The 18650-nt window shown below is 42.9% G+C and overlaps 1 protein-coding gene and 1 long non-coding RNA gene across 2 annotated transcripts in view; one reads left to right on the forward strand and one right to left on the reverse strand.

The window, feature by feature from the left end:
- ANKRD33B (ankyrin repeat domain 33B) overlaps positions 1-4323 on the reverse strand; it is a 1522421-nt gene extending 1518098 nt beyond the window's left edge. Inside the window, exons 1-2 of the mRNA XM_069730449.1 lie at positions 4146-4323; positions 3188-3758 (exon numbers count right to left, since the gene is read on the reverse strand). Of these exons, the coding sequence (XP_069586550.1) occupies positions 3188-3754 (567 nt within the window). The 5' untranslated portion in view covers positions 3755-3758; positions 4146-4323. The remainder of the gene's footprint in view (positions 1-3187; positions 3759-4145) is intronic.
- A 128-nt stretch (positions 4324-4451) lies between these two features.
- Positions 4452-18650, forward strand: part of LOC138641345 (uncharacterized) — a 74616-nt gene continuing 60417 nt past the window's right edge. Inside the window, exon 1 of the long non-coding RNA XR_011313779.1 lies at positions 4452-4508. This is a non-coding gene — a long non-coding RNA (uncharacterized lncRNA). The remainder of the gene's footprint in view (positions 4509-18650) is intronic.

The following is an 18650-nucleotide window of genomic DNA, read 5'->3' on the forward strand; positions in this document are numbered from 1 at the left end:
ATAATGAGTTTACTGTTCTGCAATTTTCACTTTTGTAACTTTTTAACTGACAAGAGTTAGCTATCATCGAGCAGACATTTTCTATGGAGAATAATGCCACTTCATATGCTCAATGAAAAGTTTCACATAAATGGGATCATTTTTTAAAAGCAGAGCAGAGTAAAGGCACTGAGTTTCTCTTCCATTTGAACCCCTTAACGTCCAATGATGGACACACAGCCCGCACCTTTTCCGGCACATGACAGCTGATCTGACATGTGCCCGGAACAGCCACGGGTAGAATTGCGATTCACCCACAGCTGTTAACATGCTAAATGCCGCTTGTCAAACGCTGACCATTTAACGCGGCATTTAACATTGACGCACAGGAAGCACGTCTTACCTCCTCCCATGAGCTCGCATATCATATGACAGCGGGTCGCCGATGGGTTGGCATGACAGCCCGGGATCGGCAGGAGACCCCTGTGGTTGTCATTGCTCGATCGCTATGGTGGTATGGTAGCGCCTATGTAGCAGAGCCGATCGGACAAGTGCAGCTTCAAGTTTCCCATGGAGACTATTGAAGCAAGTAAAAAGTGTTAGGGCTAGCGGAACGCACCGAGTAAATAGAAACGTTTATTATAATTGGTGCGTTTGCAGCCCGGTGTCCACAGTGCAGGAGGAACCTGCTGCTAGCGAATGGTGGCACTGTTTGGCGGTATAGACTAGCTCTGTTACTTCACAGAGTAGCCATGAAAGGAAAGCACTGTGCCCTGTTAGCCTCACAGGAGCACAAGCTTACTGCCGAGCTGATACCAGTCAGTGGTTATGCAACACACAATCTCCTCACCGGAAGAGCCGGTATTCTAGGGGCTTATTTCAGCTGGGTCCCTGAACACACTCATACAATCTCCTCACCAGAGGTGCCGGTATTCTAGGGGATTATTTCAGCCGGGTCCCTGAATACATTCTCACATAACCAAACTGGCGCAAAGCACATAACTTAGATTTGTGGCCATGCGAACCTTATATAGCTGCAGCAAGTACAGGACCTTACTAGAAGGACCAATGAAAGGCTGCCACAGAGCCTGAGGAACTTCAGGACCTTTCTGGAGAACCAATGGGTCTTGCTGCAATATCTAAGCATGTGACCCTCAATCTCCAATGAGAGATCTTACCCTGGGCATGCTCAGAAGGGAAAAAGCAGGACTTAGTCCCAAAAGCATCTGCTCGTCGCTGCCCAACACTGGCTTCAATGGCAGAAGCTGGAAAAGCAGCAGTAACCCTTTGCACAGAGTCAGACTGAGCGAGACGCTGGGACCGATGTCTCCTCTGAGCAGGCTCCACTGCGGCAGGAGAAGAATGGGAGACCGCAGCGGAGATGGCCCGAGATTCCCCCTGTGCAGAGGCGGGAACTCGACCCCTAGCAAATAGTAAAAAAAAAGTATTTAAAAATATAAAAAAATAAAAAGTTCAAATGACCCAATTTTGCCCCATTGAAAATAAAACCGCAAAATAAATGAAATATACACATATTTGATATCACCGCATTCAGATTAATCCGATCTATCAATATATAAAGGGAATTAATCCAAATGGTAAATGGTGCACAGAGAAAAAAAATTGAAACACCAGAATTATGTTTTTTTGGTCGCTGCAACATTGCATTAAAATGCAATGACGGGTGATCAAAAGAATGTATCTGCACAAAAATTGTATCAATAAAAACATAAGATCGGACTGCAAAAAATAACCCCTCATCCAGCCTCAGATCCTGAAAAATGGAGATGCTGCTGGTCTCGGAAAAAGGCAACTTTTTTTTTTTTCAAATTTTGGAATTTTTTCTATCACTTAGATAAAAAATAACCTAGACATCTTTGGTGTCTATGAAGGACCTAATGACATGGAGAATAATGACAGGTCAATTTTAGCATTTAGTGATCCTAGTAAAAAAGACAAACAAAAAACAAGTGTGGGATTGCACTTTTTTTTTTTTACAATTTCACCGCTCTTGGAATTTTTTTCCCATTTTTCCCATGACATGGTAAAACTAATGGTGTGGTTCAAAAGTACAACTCATCCCGCAAAAAAAAAGCCCTCACATGGCAATATTGATGGCAAAATAAAAAAGGTATGGCTCTGGGAAGGAGGGGAGCAAAAAACGAAAAGGCAAAACCAAAAATACCTCTGGTCGTTAAGGGGTTAAGCTTCTTCTGACCCATTGGGGAGATAATCAATATGTGTCTAACAACAAAACTGGTTTTGTTTCCTCTAGCAACCATTCAAAGTGCAGGTTTCATTTTAACAGAGCAGTATGACAAGTGAAAACTGAGTTATGATTGGTTGCCATGGGCAACTAAGTCAGTTTTGCTATTGGACAGTTTTTGATTATCTCCATCACTCTGTACATATAAATGCTCAAAAATGTAAAGATTTGTTTTGTCTGCACTGTAATTTCTATGCCCATATTACAGACAAATATTCCAGCTAGACAGCAGGTCTTTTAAGTTGAACCAACAACATTACACGGAATTATGATACTTCCAGTTTGGATGATAAGACCTACAGTAGTACTTGAACAATCAGCCATAATACAAGCAGTGAGGTAGTGCATAAATGATTACACTCATCTTAAATTAATTATAGTAAAAAAGCAGTTTAAACAAAAATGTATTTGTTTTACACTTTTATCCATAAGTCTGCCCATGCATAATAATGTCAGGCCATGCAAATCTATTGTGTATGACACATGTTGACTGTTCACTAGAGGGATTCATGGAGGAAAACACAGAAAACATATGTTAATTGCTATTTTTTGTTATTACTTATTAGTGTTCATTTTTACTTACATTTTGCTAATTCTTTTTCATTTTTATACATGGTCAGAAATGTATGTGAAAAGCACAAGCTAAACATTGCAACTATGAATAATTTGTTTTTAGAAAGTATAATTGATAGGAGATCAGTGTAGATATTTTTGCTATTAGTTCAACTTATTTAGTGATCAATAGGTATTTTCAACTTAATACCGATTTAATTTTAACATAATCTTGAAACAAGCTTTACTCATATGTAGGAAATTTTGCTGTCATAGAAAATACTATTAGTTGACACCAGAATGCTGTGTTTGTTATTTTACAAACAATATGAAATTGTTAAAAAAATAATAAAAAATAACATATGTATAGTTATATCAAATTGTACTCACTCTGTTGTTCTTGTCAGACTCTTCAACTTCTTCTTTGGTTAAGCCTTGGCGCATAAGAGCTTTTAAAATAATTAAGTTGTTGGTACTGCATGCTTTAAATAGAGTAAGAGGTTCTGGACTTCCCACACTTTCCAAACTGTTATAGCTATCAGTATCAAGTTCCCCATATTCAAACAGGTCATCATCTTCATTGTCTTCACTTTGCTGCCAGTAGCCAGGAGTCTCAATATCTGGTGGGTAAAAGGAGTCATCGGAAGTGATACTTCGAACATCACAAAAATCATATTCTTCACATTCTTCATCTGTGTTTAAATTGGAATTACAAATGGTAATGGAATGTTCCATGGTAGGAAGAACTGCAATGAGCTGTGGGAGAGGGTCCCCTGTACCCCGCCATGAAAGACCATCTTGTACTTCATTAATAATTTCATCGTTTATTTCCAATTCACTTTTTTCCTTTACTAGGCCAATGGAATCATTCTCTTCTTCAATTGTAGGCACCTCTAACCTTTGTTTTCCAATCTTTGCCTCGCCTTCTGTATTTTGTTTTCCAGATAAAAGAACCATTTATCTTAATAAGATGAAAAAAAAAAAAGTTAATTAAAAAAAATACTTACATTTAAATAACATTAAAGATTTCGTACACTTAACCTTGATCATTTAATAAGCCATAATGAAAATCATGGTTTCATAACAATGAAAATAAGGCAATTTATATAAAAATAAGTCAAATTATATAAAAAAGTTGTATATTTTGTATACTAAAAATGCTGCTAAAAAATTAAGTAAGCAAACTAAACATTAAAATATCAATACAAAACCTTGCTTGTTATTGCTAAATGACAATGATTTTTATAACAGTATTTATCTCCATTCATTATAGTAGATAGGTTTGCAAAGATATTATGAAAACAAAAGGTAAAGTCCCCCAACATAATTGTCTGGTACTTGTACTCACATTCAGGAATGGAATATGATCCAATCTTCAATATGTCAGTGTAGTATTAAAGTACTCAAAGCTTCCTAAGATAACTCAAGCTAAATCCACATTTCTTTTATAAAAATATATTACTGTGAATACTGTTTTTTTGTAAGGCAGAATCATAATATGTAACAGGTTCTTCTTAGTATCTGCCTTGAATGGAGAAAAGACATTTGGTAAAAAGTCTATCTCCTTAATCCGATCATCATTTCTGAGAAGATTGAAAATCCAGCTTAGCATGTTGACATCAGAGCACATTTTAAAAGAGATTTAAATAGGAGATGTGCATCTGTTGATGTTCGGTCCTACAGAGCAAACATAATCATGCAAATATAGCAGGTGAGACTTTTCTTTGTTTCAAATTCTATATCAGTCTAACCTTCATTTATAGAGCTGTATTTTTCTGTGCCAAAATATTTGCATATAATTGTTTACATTGTTTTACTAAAGATGTGTGTATAACAAGCCATGAGTAATTACAATAATTTTCTGAGATAAATACGGTACTTCATTTTCTGGAACAATTTCAAGGGTGCCAACACTTTCAGCCATAACTGTATACAGGTGTTTCTCACAAAATTACAAAATCATCAAAAAGTTAATTTATTTCAGTTCTTCAATTTAAAAAAAAGTGAAACATATACTATATAGAGTCATTGCAAACGGAGTGATCTATTTTAAGTGTTAATTTCTGTTATTGTTGATGATTATGACCGACAGCCAAAGAAAACCCAAAAGTCATTATGTCAGTAAATTAGAATAATTAATAAAAACACCTGTAATGGCTTCCTAAACATTTAAAAAGTTCCTTTAGTCTGTTTCTCTAGCCTCTACAATCATGTACAATCACTGGAGCAGCCAGTGCCAGGCAGCAGCTGCCAAGGCAAACAGGATCATGGGGTGCATTAAAAGAGGTCTGGATACACATGATGAGAGCATTATACTGCCTCTGTACAAATCCCTAGTTAGACCGCACATGGAGTACTGTGTCCAGTTTTGGGCACCGGTGCTCAGGAAGGATATAATGGAACTAGAGAGAGTACAAAGGAGGGCAACAAAATTAATAAAGGGGATGGGAGAACTACAATACCCAGATAGATTAGCGAAATTAGGATTATTTAGTCTAGAAAAAAGACGACTGAGGGGCGATCTAATAACCATGTATAAGTATATAAGGGGACAATACAAATATCTCGCTGAGGATCTGTTTATACCAAGGAAGGTGACGGGCACAAGGGGGCATTCTTTGCGTCTGGAGGAGAGAAGGTTTTTCCACCAACATAGAAGAGGATTCTTTACTGTTAGGGCAGTGAGAATCTGGAATTGCTTGCCTGAGGAGGTGGTGATAGCGAACTCAGTCGAGGGGTTCAAGAGAGGCCTGGATGTCTTCCTGGAGCAGAACAATATTGTATCATACAATTAGGTTCTGTAGAAGGACGTAGATCTGGGGATTTATTATGATGGATTATAGGCTGAACTGGATGGACAAATGTCTTTTTTCGGCCTTACTAACTATGTTACTATGTTACTATGTTACTATGTAGAAGACTGCTGACTTGTCAGATGTCTGGAAGGTACAGTGTTCATTTTAGGACATGGTCACATATCAAAATCAAGCATCAGAAATACTCTGTCTGATACCTCATTCTGATACTTGACTCTGATACCTGACTTTCACATATCAAAGTCAAACATCAAAAATACTCTGTCTGATACCTGATTCTGATCCCTGAGTCTGATGCCTGAGTCTGATGCCTGAGTCTGATACCTGAGTCTGATACCTGAGTCTGATGCCTGACTCTGATACCTGACTCTGATGCCTGACTCTGATGCCTGACTCTGATACGTGAAACATTCAAACATCAGAATCAGAAGGTTATTTAGATTCCCTCCATACAGTATGTGAATGGTTCATCTCATAAAATTAGTACCTGGTATCACTTGAGCTTGTGGTGCAATGGTAAAGCTGACGGCTGTCTCTAGACTTAGGCTGCTTTCACGCATCAGGTTTTTGCCGTCAGGCACAATTTGGCGAGTTTTGAAAAAAGTATCCGTTTTTTCCACCGGATCAGTTTTTTTCTGCCGGATCCGTTTTTTTTCAGCAGGATCCATTTTTTTCCGCCGGATCAGTTATTCTCCACCTGACTCAGGTATCAGAGTCAGGTATCAGACTCAAGTATCAAAGCCAGGTATCAAACTCAGATATCAGACTCAAGTTTCAGAGTCAGAAATCAGAGTCAGAAATCAGAGTCAGGTATCAGAGTCAGGTATCAGAGTCAGGTATCAGAGTCAGGTATCAGAGTCAGGTATCAGAGTCAGATATTAAAGTCAGGTATCAGACTCGAGTATCAAAGTCAGGTATCAAAGTCAGGTATCAGATTCAAGTATCAGATTCAAGTATCAGACTCAGGTATCAGACTCAGGTATCAGACTCAGGCATCAGAATCAGGTATCAGACTCAGGGATCAGAATCAGGTATCAGACAGAGTGCTTATGATGTTTGACTTTGATATGTGAAAGTCAGGTATCAGAATCAAGTATCAGAATGAGGTATCAGAGTATTTATGATGTTTGACTTTGATATGTGACCATGTCCTAAAATGAACACTGTAGGAAGGCAGTCATTGACACACTCCACAAGGAGGGTAAGCCACAAAAGGTCATTGCTAAAGAAGCTATCTGCTCACAATGTGCTGTATCCAAGCATATTAATGGAAAGTTGAGTGGAAGGAAAAAGTGTGGTAGAAAAAGGTGCACAAGCAACAGGGATAACCACAGCCTTGAAAAGATTGTAAAGAAAAGGCCATTCAAAAATTTGGGGGAGATTCACAAGGAGTCAACTACTGCTGAAGTCATTGCTTCAAGAGTCACCACACACAGAGGAATCCAGGACATAGACTACAAATGTCGCATTCCTTGTGTCAAGCCACTCATGACCAATAGGCAACACCAGAAGCGTCTTACATGAGCAAAGGAGACAAGGAACTGGAATGTTGCTCAGTGGACGAAGGTGTTGTTTTCAGCTGAAAGTAAATTTTGCATTTCATTTGTCTTTTAATGGCTAACTGAAAAGATGGTAACAAATTGCAAGCTTTCGAGACTACTCAGGTCTCTTTATCAGGCATAGACTAAAAGAAATTCTGGAAAATCACAAATTTATGCACAACAATCCAAGGTCCTTTAGGTCTAGTGTGAAATTTGTGATAAGTCCACGCTGTTTTATCAAGACCAAAGTCAGCGCAACCATCTTCCAGGAAATTTTAGAGCACTTCATGCTTCCCTCTACTGACAAGCTTTTTGGAGATGGAAATTTCATTCTCCAGCAGGACTTGGCACCTGTCCACACTGCCAAAAGTACCAATACCTGGTTTTAAAACCACAGTATCACTGTGCTTGATTGGCCAGCAAACTCGCCTGACCTTAACCCCATAGAGAATCTATGGGATATTTGCAAGAGGAAGATGAGACACAAGACCCAATAATACAGATGAGCTGAATGCTGCTATCAAAGCATCCTGGGCTTTTATAACACCTCAGCAGTGCCACAGGATGTTTGCCTTTATGACACGCCGCATTGATGCAGTAACTGATGCAAAAGAAGACCCGACCAAGTATTGAGTGCACCCATTAGGAGCATGCATCTTCCAAAACCCAAAGCGGGCACTCCCAAGACTTGCAGTGCCTGGTCCTTTTTTGACACAGTTGCAGATGACATTTGCTTTGTCAAATGCAAGCTGTGTAATCAGAAAGTGAAAAGAAGGAAAAGAGTCAGCAACCTCAATACCACAAATATGTGGAAACATGTGCGGACCAAGCACATGGTGGAGTTACAAAGACACATTGAAGACCTAGGCCAACCTACAGCGCCACCTACTACCTCTTCAGCTCGTGTTGTACTCTCTTCCTCCAGCTCACACGCAAGCTGGTTCGGCTTCATCACAGGATCGCCATGGAAGAACCTCTGGCACTGTAGTACAGAGATACAGAGTGTCATTCCACCAACAGCACCATGATCCCTGTCATCCTCACACTCCCAGGCCTGTGTACAGTCATCGGTAGCACAGGCATGGGAGAAAAGGCGCCCATACTCGGCAAACCACCCCCAAGCACAGGGTCTGAATGCTGGCATTGCAAAACTACTGTCCCTTGAAATGCTGTCATTCAGGCTGGTGGAGACTGACACCTTCTGTAACTTGATGGCATTGGCAGTCCCACAATACAACGTGCCCAGCCGCTTTTATTTCAGTAGGCAAGCCGTCCCTGCCCTGCAAACAGGGGCGGACTGGGCCAGGTGGCAGGAATTCATGAGCCCCCCCGGGCTGGTGCCTGAGCAGCTGCACAGGGCCGCTGGAAGACCGGCAGTGATTTTACTACATAGCGCACCATCCCTCCAGCCGGCCCTTTAAATGGTCCTGTATGCACGCGTTTAGTTGCCCGCACTGACAAGGGCTGCAGCGAGCAATGAGCATGGCCGCGGTCCTTGTTCCTGCGTGTGCTGAGTGTGCTCGTCTGCTGCTGCTGCCCTTGCCTGAACGGGCCTGAATGTGGGAAACACACATTCGCCAGAAGACTCGCTACACTCATCAGGAGGGCGTTAAACTAGAAGAAGAAGGAACGGGAAGAAAAACATTAGACTTGAACAAAGAAGACCCAGGAAAACATACTCAGATGGGAGGTAAGAACATTTCTAAAACAATCCACAGCGAGGAGATTGGAACAAAACAAAATCCTCTAAACTGCATGCTCGCAAACGCCAGAAACCTGACAAACAAGATGGAAGAACTAGAAGCAGAAATATCTACAGGTAACTTTGACATAGTGGGAATAACTGAGACATGGTTAGATGAAAGCTATGACTGGGCAGTTAACTTACAGGGTTACAGTCTGTTTAGAAAGGATCATAAAAATCGGAGAGGAGGAGGGGTTTGTCTCTATGTAAAGTCTTGTCTAAAGTCCACTTTAAGGGAGGATATTAGCGAAGGAAATGAGGATGTCGAGTCCATATGGGTCGAAATTCATGGAGGGAAAAATGGTAACAAAATTCTCATTGGGGTCTGTTACAAACCCCTAAATATAACAGAAACCATGGAAAGTCTACTTCTAAAGCAGATAGATGAAGCTGCAACCCATAATGAGGTCCTGGTTATGGGGGACTTTAACTACCCGGATATTAACTGGGAAACAGAAACCTGTGAAACCCATAAAGGCAACAGGCTTCTGCTAATAACCAAGAAAAATTATCTTTCACAATTGGTGCAGAATCCAACCAGAGGAGCAGCACTTTTAGACCTAATACTATCTAATAGACCTGACAGAATAACAAATCTGCAGGTGGTTGGGCATCTAGGAAATAGCGACCACAATATTGTGCAGTTTCACCTGTCTTTCACTAGGGGGACTTGTCAGGGAGTCACAAAAACACTGAACTTTAGGAAGGCAAAGTTTGACCAGCTTAGAGATGCCCTTAATCTGGTAGACTGGGACAATATCCTCAGAAATAAGAATACAGATAATAAATGGGAAATGTTTAAGAACATCCTAAATCGGCAGTGTTACTGGTTTATACCTTGTGGGAATAAAAGGACTAGAAATAGGAAAAACCCAATGTGGCTAAACAAAGAAGTAAGACAGGCAATTAACAGTAAAAAGAAAGCATTTGCACTACTAAAGCAGGATGGCACCATTGAAGCTCTAAAAAACTATAGGGAGAAAAATACTTTATCTAAAAAACTAATTAAAGCTGCCAAAAAGGAAACAGAGAAGCACATTGCTAAGGAGAGTAAAACTAATCCCAAACTGTTCTTCAACTATATCAATAGTAAAAGAATAAAAACTGAAAATGTAGGCCCCTTAAAAAATAGTGAGGAAAGAATGATTGTAGATGACGAGGAAAAAGCTAACATATTAAACACCTTCTTCTCCACGGTATTCACGGAGGAAAATGAAATGCTAGGTGAAATCCCAAGAAAAAATGAAAACCCTATATTAAGGGTCACCAATCTAACCCAAGAAGAGGTGCGAAAGCGGCTAAATAAGATTAAAATAGATAAATCTCCGGGTCCGGATGGCATACACCCACGAGTACTAAGAGAACTAAGTAATGTAATAGATAAACCATTATTTCTTATTTTTAGGGACTCTATAGCGACAGGGTCTGTTCCGTAGGACTGGCGCATAGCAAATGTGGTGCCAATATTCAAAAAGGGCTCTAAAAGTGAACCTGGAAATTATAGGCCAGTAAGTCTAACCTCTATTGTTGGTAAAATATTTGAAGGGTTTCTGAGGGATGTTATTCTGGATTATCTCAATGAGAATAACTGTTTAACTCCATATCAGCATGGGTTTATGAGAAATCGCTCCTGTCAAACCAATCTAATCAGTTTTTATGAAGAGGTAAGCTGGACCACGGTGAGTCATTGGACGTGGTATATCTCGATTTTTCCAAAGCGTTTGATACCGTGCCGCACAAGAGGTTGGTACACAAAATGAGAATGCTTGGTCTGGGGGAAAATGTGTGTAAATGGGTTAGTAACTGGCTTAGTGATAGAAAGCAGAGGGTGGTTATAAATGGTATAGTCTCTTACTGGGTCGCTGTGACCAGTGGGGTACCGCAGGGGTCAGTATTGGGACCTGTTCTCTTCAACATATTCATTAATTATCTGGTAGAAGGTTTACACAGTAAAATATCGATATTTGCAGATGATACAAAACTATGTAAAGCAGTTAATACAAGAGAAGATAGTATTCTGCTACAGATGGATCTGGATAAGTTGGAAACTTGGGCTGAAAGGTGGCAGATGAGGTTTAACAATGATAAATGTAAGGTTATACACATGGGAAGAAGGAATCAATATCACCATTACACACTGAATGGGAAACCACTGGGTAAATCTGACAGGGAGAAGGACTTGGGGATCCTAGTTAATGATAAACTTACCTGGAGCAGCCAGTGCCAGGCAGCAGCTGCCAAGGCAAACAGGATCATGGGGTGCATTAAAAGAGGTCTGGATACACATGATGAGAGCATTATACTGCCTCTGTACAAATCCCTAGTTAGACCGCACATGGAGTACTGTGTCCAGTTTTGGGCACCGGTGCTCAGGAAGGATATAATGGAACTAGAGAGAGTACAAAGGAGGGCAACAAAATTAATAAAGGGGATGGGAGAACTACAATACCCAGATAGATTAGCGAAATTAGGATTATTTAGTCTAGAAAAAAGGCGACTGAGGGGCGATCTAATAACCATGTATAAGTATATAAGGGGACAATACAAATATCTCGCTGAGGATCTGTTTATACGAGGGAGGTGACGGGCACAAGGGGGCATTCTTTACGTCTGGAGGAGAGAAGGTTTTTCCACCAACATAGAAGAGGATTCTTTACTGTTATGGCAGTGAGAATCTGGAATTGCTTGCCTGAGGAGGTGGTGATGGCGAACTCAGTCGAGGGGTTCAAGAGAGGCCTGGATGTCTTCCTGGAGCAGAACAATATTGTATCATACAATTATTAGGTTCTGTAGAAGGACGTAGATCTGGGGATTTATTATGATGGAATATAGGCTGAACTGGATGGACAAATGTCTTTTTTCGGCCTTACTAACTATGTTACTATGTTACTATGAAGCCCCGCGTGCACACGGAGATATTTGAAAAGGCTGGCACGCATAGGGCGCCTCCACCTGTGTCTGACACTGGTCGGCCTGAACCAGGGTCAGAGAAGACTGCTCACCAATGCTGCCTGGGATCCTCTACCGCCGACGCTGGGACCCGACCCACCTCAGCCCTTTATCCTACTGACCTCCCCCATCTCAGGTACCTGGGTAAGTCCCAAGATGATTTTTTTAAATGTGCATATACAGCAGTTGCACCTATATAATGTGTAAACACTGCTATATATACAGTATATAGGTGATGCTGCTGTATATAATCACTGTATCACCTATATAATGTATGTATAGCAGTCTATATACACTATATAGGGAATGCTGCTACTGATGTATAGATGTATATATATTATATAGGTGACACTGCGGTGTGTGTGTGTATATATATATTTATATACACACACCCCGTACATATATACACAGCAGTATCACCTATGTAACGTATATACACATCAGTAGCAGTATTCACTATATAATGTATATAGACTGCTATACATACATTATATAGGTGATACTGCTGTATATAATCACTGTATCACCTATATTTCTGTCTGTCTGTCTGTCCTGGAAATCCCGTGTCTCTGATTGGTCGAGGCCGTGCATGGTGACGATGATGTCATAATGGAAATCCCGCGTCTGATTGGTCAAGGCCGCCAATCAGCGACGGGCACAGTATCGACATAGATGTCATAATGGTTGCCATGGCGACGATGATGTCATAAAGGTTGCCTCGACCAATCAGCGACGGGCACAGTCTGCCGCGAATTCTGGAATCATCACTGTCCATATACTACGGGACATGCATATTCTAGAATACCCGATGCGTTAGAATCGGGCCACAATCTAGTGTATATATATGTATATATATATATATATATATATATATATATATAAAGCAGTAAAGCAGTCGATATACATTATATGGGGAATACCGCTATTGATGTGCATATTCGTTATATAGGCAATACTGGTGTGTGTATATACACACACGTACATATATACACAGCAGTATCACCTATATATAACGTATATACACATCAGTAGTAGTGTTGCCTATAAAATGTGTATAGACTGCTGTATATACAATATATAAGTGATACTGGCTGCTTCTGTATATAATGATAGTATCACCTATATAATGTATATACAGCAGTCTATATACATTCTATAGACAATACTGCTACTGATGTGTATATTCGTTATAGGTGACACTGCGGACGGTGTATGTATATATACGTACACACACATATACCCAGCAGTATCACCTATATATAACGTATATACAGTAGCAGTTTTTCCTATAGAATGTGTATAGACTGATGTATATACACTATATAGGTTATACTATCATTATACAGCAGTAGCAGTATATATAACATGTATCCAACATTTGAAGTATCATCTGTGTAATGTATAGACTACTTCATAGTCGTTATATAGGTGATACTGCTGTGTATAGTCGCAGTATCTATCTATCTATCTATCTATCTATCTATCTATCTATCTAATCATCTAAGGGTCACTTCCGTCTGTTTGTCTGTCACGGAAATCCCAGCCGGCCGCGACCAATCATCGACGGGCACAGTCCGGCCATGAATTGGCCCCTCCCTACTCCCCTCCAGTCAGTGCCCCCTCCCTACTCCCTTCCAGTCAGTGCCCCCTTAGCGGTTAAGCAGTCCATTAAACAGAATGCGCTACACCGCGGCATAACACGGTGTAAAGCAGTCTGTTACCGCTGCTATTAACCCTGTGTGAGCAACTTTTTACTATTGATGCCGCCTATGCAGCATCAATAGTAAAAAAAGATCTAATGTTAAAAATAATAAAAAAATAAAAAATCGTGCTATTCTCACCTTCCGGTGCCTTTCCCGCTGCTCCTCGCGATGCTCCGGTCCCAAGAATGCATTGCGGCAATGACCGAAGATGACGTAGCGGTCTCACGAGACCACTACATCATCACGTGTTATTGCCGCAATGCATTCTTGGGACCCGAGCATCGCGAGGAGCATCGGTAAAGGCCTGGGCTGGATCTGGGGGGCCGCCGGAAGGTGAGTATATAACTATTTTTTATTTCAATTATTTTTTTAACAGGAATATGGTGCCCACATTGCTATATACTACGTGGGCTGTGTTATATACTATGTGGGCTGTGTTATACACTACGTCTCTGTGCTATATACTACGTCAGCTGTACTATATACTACGTGGCTCTGCAATATACTATGTGGCTGTGTTATATACTACGTGGGCAGTGTTATACACTACGTGGGCTGTGCTATATACTACGTGGCTGTGTTTTATACTGCATGAGCTATGTTATATACTGCGTGGCCTGTGTTATATACTACGGCTCTATGCTATATACTACGTGGGCTATGCTATATACTACGTGGGCTGTGCTATATACTACGTTGCTGGGCAATATTCTACTTGGCTGGGCTATATACTACGTGGCTGTGTTATATACTATGTGGCTGCGTTATATACTACGTGGGCTGTGTTATATACTGCGTGGGCTGTGCTATATACTACTATACATATTCTAGAATACCCAATGCGTTAGAATCAGGCCACCATCTAGTGTGTATATATAGTCTAGAGATGTTTATGTAGTATGGCGCTATGTATATAGTGTAGAATTCACACTATATATACACTGCCACATCTCTACATTATATAATATTTACACCGCTCTATATTCCTTAACACGATATATAATATGCAGCTGTGTATATAATAGAATGTAGTATACAGTATATACTTGTGCTGAAAATGCCCCCCTCGGCTTATACACAAGTCGTTGTCTCTGAAAGATGGAGAGGGAGCAGCGAGTCACAGAGGCAAGAGCTGAGCTGGTGGCTGTGGCTAAACCCTGTGCCGCTGCTAAAGAGAAATTAATATTCATTTCTCTTATAGCGTGCACAGCTGCCGGCTTCCACCACACATCCTACTTACCTTCCTTGCGCGCCCTCGCTGCATCTCGTTCCTGCACCAGCAGCTCTTCAGGCCGAGTGATCATGTGTCCTCCGCTCATTAAGGTAATGAGTATTCACCCCTCTCCACTCCCATAGGCGTGGAGTAAATATTCATTACCTTAATGAGCGGGGGACACGTGATCACCCGGCCACAGCAGCTGCTGGCACCAGAACGAGATGCTGCGAGGACATGCAGTGAAGGTAAGTAGGATTTCTTTTTTAGGAACCATGCATACAAGAACAGGGATAAGGAGCCATGCATACAAGGACGGGGATAAGGAGCCATGCATACAAGGACGGGGATAAGGAGCCATGCATACAAGGACGGGGATAAGGAGCCATGCATACAATGACGGGGATAAGGAGCCATGCATACAAGGACTGGGATAAGGAGCCATGCATACAAAAATGGGGATAAGGAGCCATGCATACAAGAATGGGGATAAGGATCCATGCATACAAGGATGGGGATAAGGAGCCATGGATACAGGGGCGAGGGAGCCTGAATAATTGTTAGAAAAGTAGCGTACTCTTTATTTGCCCATGTGGCAATGTTTCGGATCCATAACTGATAGTGTTGAGCAATACCTTCTGATATCGGAAAGTATCGGTATCGGATAGGATCGGCCGATATTCAAAAAATATCGGATATCGCCGATACCGATACCCGATCCCAATGCAAGTCAATGGGACCAAAATATCGGAATTAAAATAAACCCTTTCTTGCCTTGTAGGTTCATTCTACATGAAGGAAAACAACTAAGAATAATGTAGGATGTATTGTGGGAGGTGGCGGAGACATTAAAGGCAATGAGGTTTAGCCCAATCAAATAGAATAGCATGTTTTTTTTTTTTTTAAGACGTTCGGAGTGAAAAAGATATTGAGTATGTAAATTTTTTTTTATTTTGTCAGATATTGATGTTTCACTATTCCACGCCCTTCCCCTTCTTTTTTTTTCTTTTTTTTTTTTACTTTTCCCACACTTTCATCTTCATCATCAGCATCTTTGATATCAACTTCTTCTTCACCTTATTCATCTTCTTCTTCATCTTCTACCTATTGTTTTTTTTTATTACATTCTTCATATTCATTTTATTTAACTATTATTATTATTCCTATTCTACATATTCTTTTTATTCCACTGTTATTATTCTTCCTATTCTACTTCTTCATCATATTCCCATTTGTGACAGGCATTCCCGTAGTTGTTATCTATAAAAGTTGGAAGATTACACCTTCCGTTCTGCCAGTCACAAAAGTTACATTTGTCCGCGTTCAGTTTGGCCTGCAGCATCAGGCTTTATCCAGGGGCACCACGAGGAGGAACGGACTCACCCCCTTACACTGCTTAGTCTTCTTCTGCATATAATTTAGATAATATCTTTTGCTCTGATATTAAGTCTTATGCTTAATGTTCTTCTGCTCTTTGTTCTGCAGCCTCTTGTTCTTCTGCTTCTCGGTCTTCCATGTCGTCGTCTCCAGGGTCGTCGTCTCCAGTGTCGTCATCTCCGCCGTCGTCGTCTCAGCCGTCGTCGTCTCCGCCGTCGTCGTCGTCGTCATCGGGGTGGTCTTCCGGGTCGTCGTCGTCGTCATCGGGGTGGTTTTCCGGGTCGTCGACTTTAGGGTCTTCAACTTAGAAATGTAGCAGAAGGTACAAGAAGGCTGAGAAAATGCCAAGAACCAGCTGATAGAACTGGAACTCGGATGGCTACCCGAAGGTTCAAGAGCCTATGGAACTACCGAGGACCAGCTGACGTTACTGGAACCCGGTTACTAAGCAGGAGGTACCCGTGCTAAAAAGCACTACCAAGGACCGCCTGACGTTGGCGGAACTCGGATACCCAAAAGGAGGCACCTAAGCCAAAGGCTCTGCCCGGAACCAGCTGACGGTACTGGAACCAGGATGGGGAGCAGAAGGTACAAGAGCAAAAGACACTGCCGAGAACCAGCTGACGGTACTGGAACCCGGATGGGTAGCCGAAGGTCCAAGAGCCAATGGAACTACCAAGGACCAGCTGATGTTACTGGAACCCGGTTACTAAGCAGGAGGTACCCATGCCCGAAAGCACTACCAAGGACCACCTGACGTTGGTGGAACTTGGATACCCAGAAGGAGGCACCTAAGCCAAAGGCTCTGCCCGGAACCAGCTGACGGTACTGGAACCAGGATGGGGAGCAGAAGGTACAAGAGCAAAAGACACTGCCGAGAACCAGCTGACGGTGCTGGAACCAGGTGGTGGACCTGAAGGTCCACAGGAGAGGAGAGAACAGCTAGGCCGCGAGGCAGCCGCAGTTACCGAACCCCAACAGTCCTACAGGGGGAGCTGGGCCTACTGGCACTACAGAACCAGCCTTGACTACCAGTTCACGCAGCCCACATAGGAAGCTCCTAAACTGGAGGCACCCTGGAGTTGGCTAACCCGACCGGACCACGACGGGGCAAGCATAGGCGTCTCAGTGAGCTTGACACAACCCGGAAACAGCTGGCGGTGCTGAAACCAGGCTTGGCACGAGGGAGTACCTGTGACAAGAACACTGCCGAGAACCAGCTGGCGGTGCTGGAACCCAGATGCGTTGCCCCAGTGTGCAAGAGCCAATGGCACGACCGAGGACCAGCTGGCGGTGTTGGAACCCGGTTACTAAGCTGTAGGTGCCCGCGCTTAAAAGCACTACCAAGGACCGCCTGACGTTGGCGGAACTCGGATACCCAGGAGGAGGCACCTAAGCCAAAGGCTCGGCCTGGAACCAGCTGACGGTGCTGGAACCAGGTGGTGGACCTGAAGGTCCACAGGAGAGGAGAGAACAGCTAGGCCGCGAGGCAGCCGCAGTTACCGAACCCCAACAGTCCTACAGGAAGAGCTGGGCCTACTGGCACTACAGAACCAGCCTTGACTGCCAGTTCACGCAGCCCACATAGGAAGCTCCTAAACTGGAGGCACCCTGGAGTTGGCTAACCCGACCGCACCACGACGGGGCAAGCATAGGCGTCTCAGTGAGCTTGACACAACCCGGAAACAGCTGGCGGTGCTGAAACCAGGCTTGGCACGAGGGAGTACCTGTGTCAAGAACACTGCCGAGAACCAGCTGGCGGTGCTGGAACCCAGATGCGTTGCCCCAGTGTGCAAGAGCCAATGGCACGACCGAGGACCAGCTGGCGGTGCTGGAACCCGGTTACTAAGCTGTAGGTGCCCGCGCTTAAAAGCACTACCAAGGACCGCCTGACGTTGGCGGAACTCGGATACCCAGGAGGAGGCACCTAAGCCAAAGGCTCGGCCCGGAACCAGCTGACGGTGCTGGAACCAGGTGGTGGACCACAAGGCCCACAGGAGAGGAGAGAACAGCTAGGCCGCGAGGCAGCCGCAGTTACCGAACCCAAACAGTCCTACAGGGGGAGCTGGGCCTATTGGCACTACAGAAACAGCCTTGACTACCAGTTCACGCAGCCCACATAGGAAGCTCCTAAACTGGAGGCACCCTGGAGTTGGCTAACCCGACCGCACCACGACGGGGCAAGCATAGGCGTCTCAGTGAGCTTGACACAACCCGGAAACAGCTGACGGTGCTGAAACCAGGCTTGGCACGAGGGAGTACCTGTGACAAGAACACTGCCGAGAACCAGCTGGCGGTGCTGGAACCCAGATGCGTTGCCCCAGTGTGCAAGAGCCAATGGCACGACCGAGGACCAGCTGGCGGTGCTGGAACCCGGTTACTAAGCTGTAGGTGCCCGCGCTTAAAAGCACTACCAAGGACCGCCTGACGTTGGCGGAACTCGGATACCCAGGAGGAGGCACCTAAGCCAAAGGCTCGGCCTGGAACCAGCTGACGGTGCTGGAACCAGG

This window comes from Ranitomeya imitator, chromosome 6 (genome assembly GCF_032444005.1).
Source record: "Ranitomeya imitator isolate aRanImi1 chromosome 6, aRanImi1.pri, whole genome shotgun sequence".
NCBI lineage: Eukaryota > Metazoa > Chordata > Amphibia > Anura > Dendrobatidae > Ranitomeya > Ranitomeya imitator.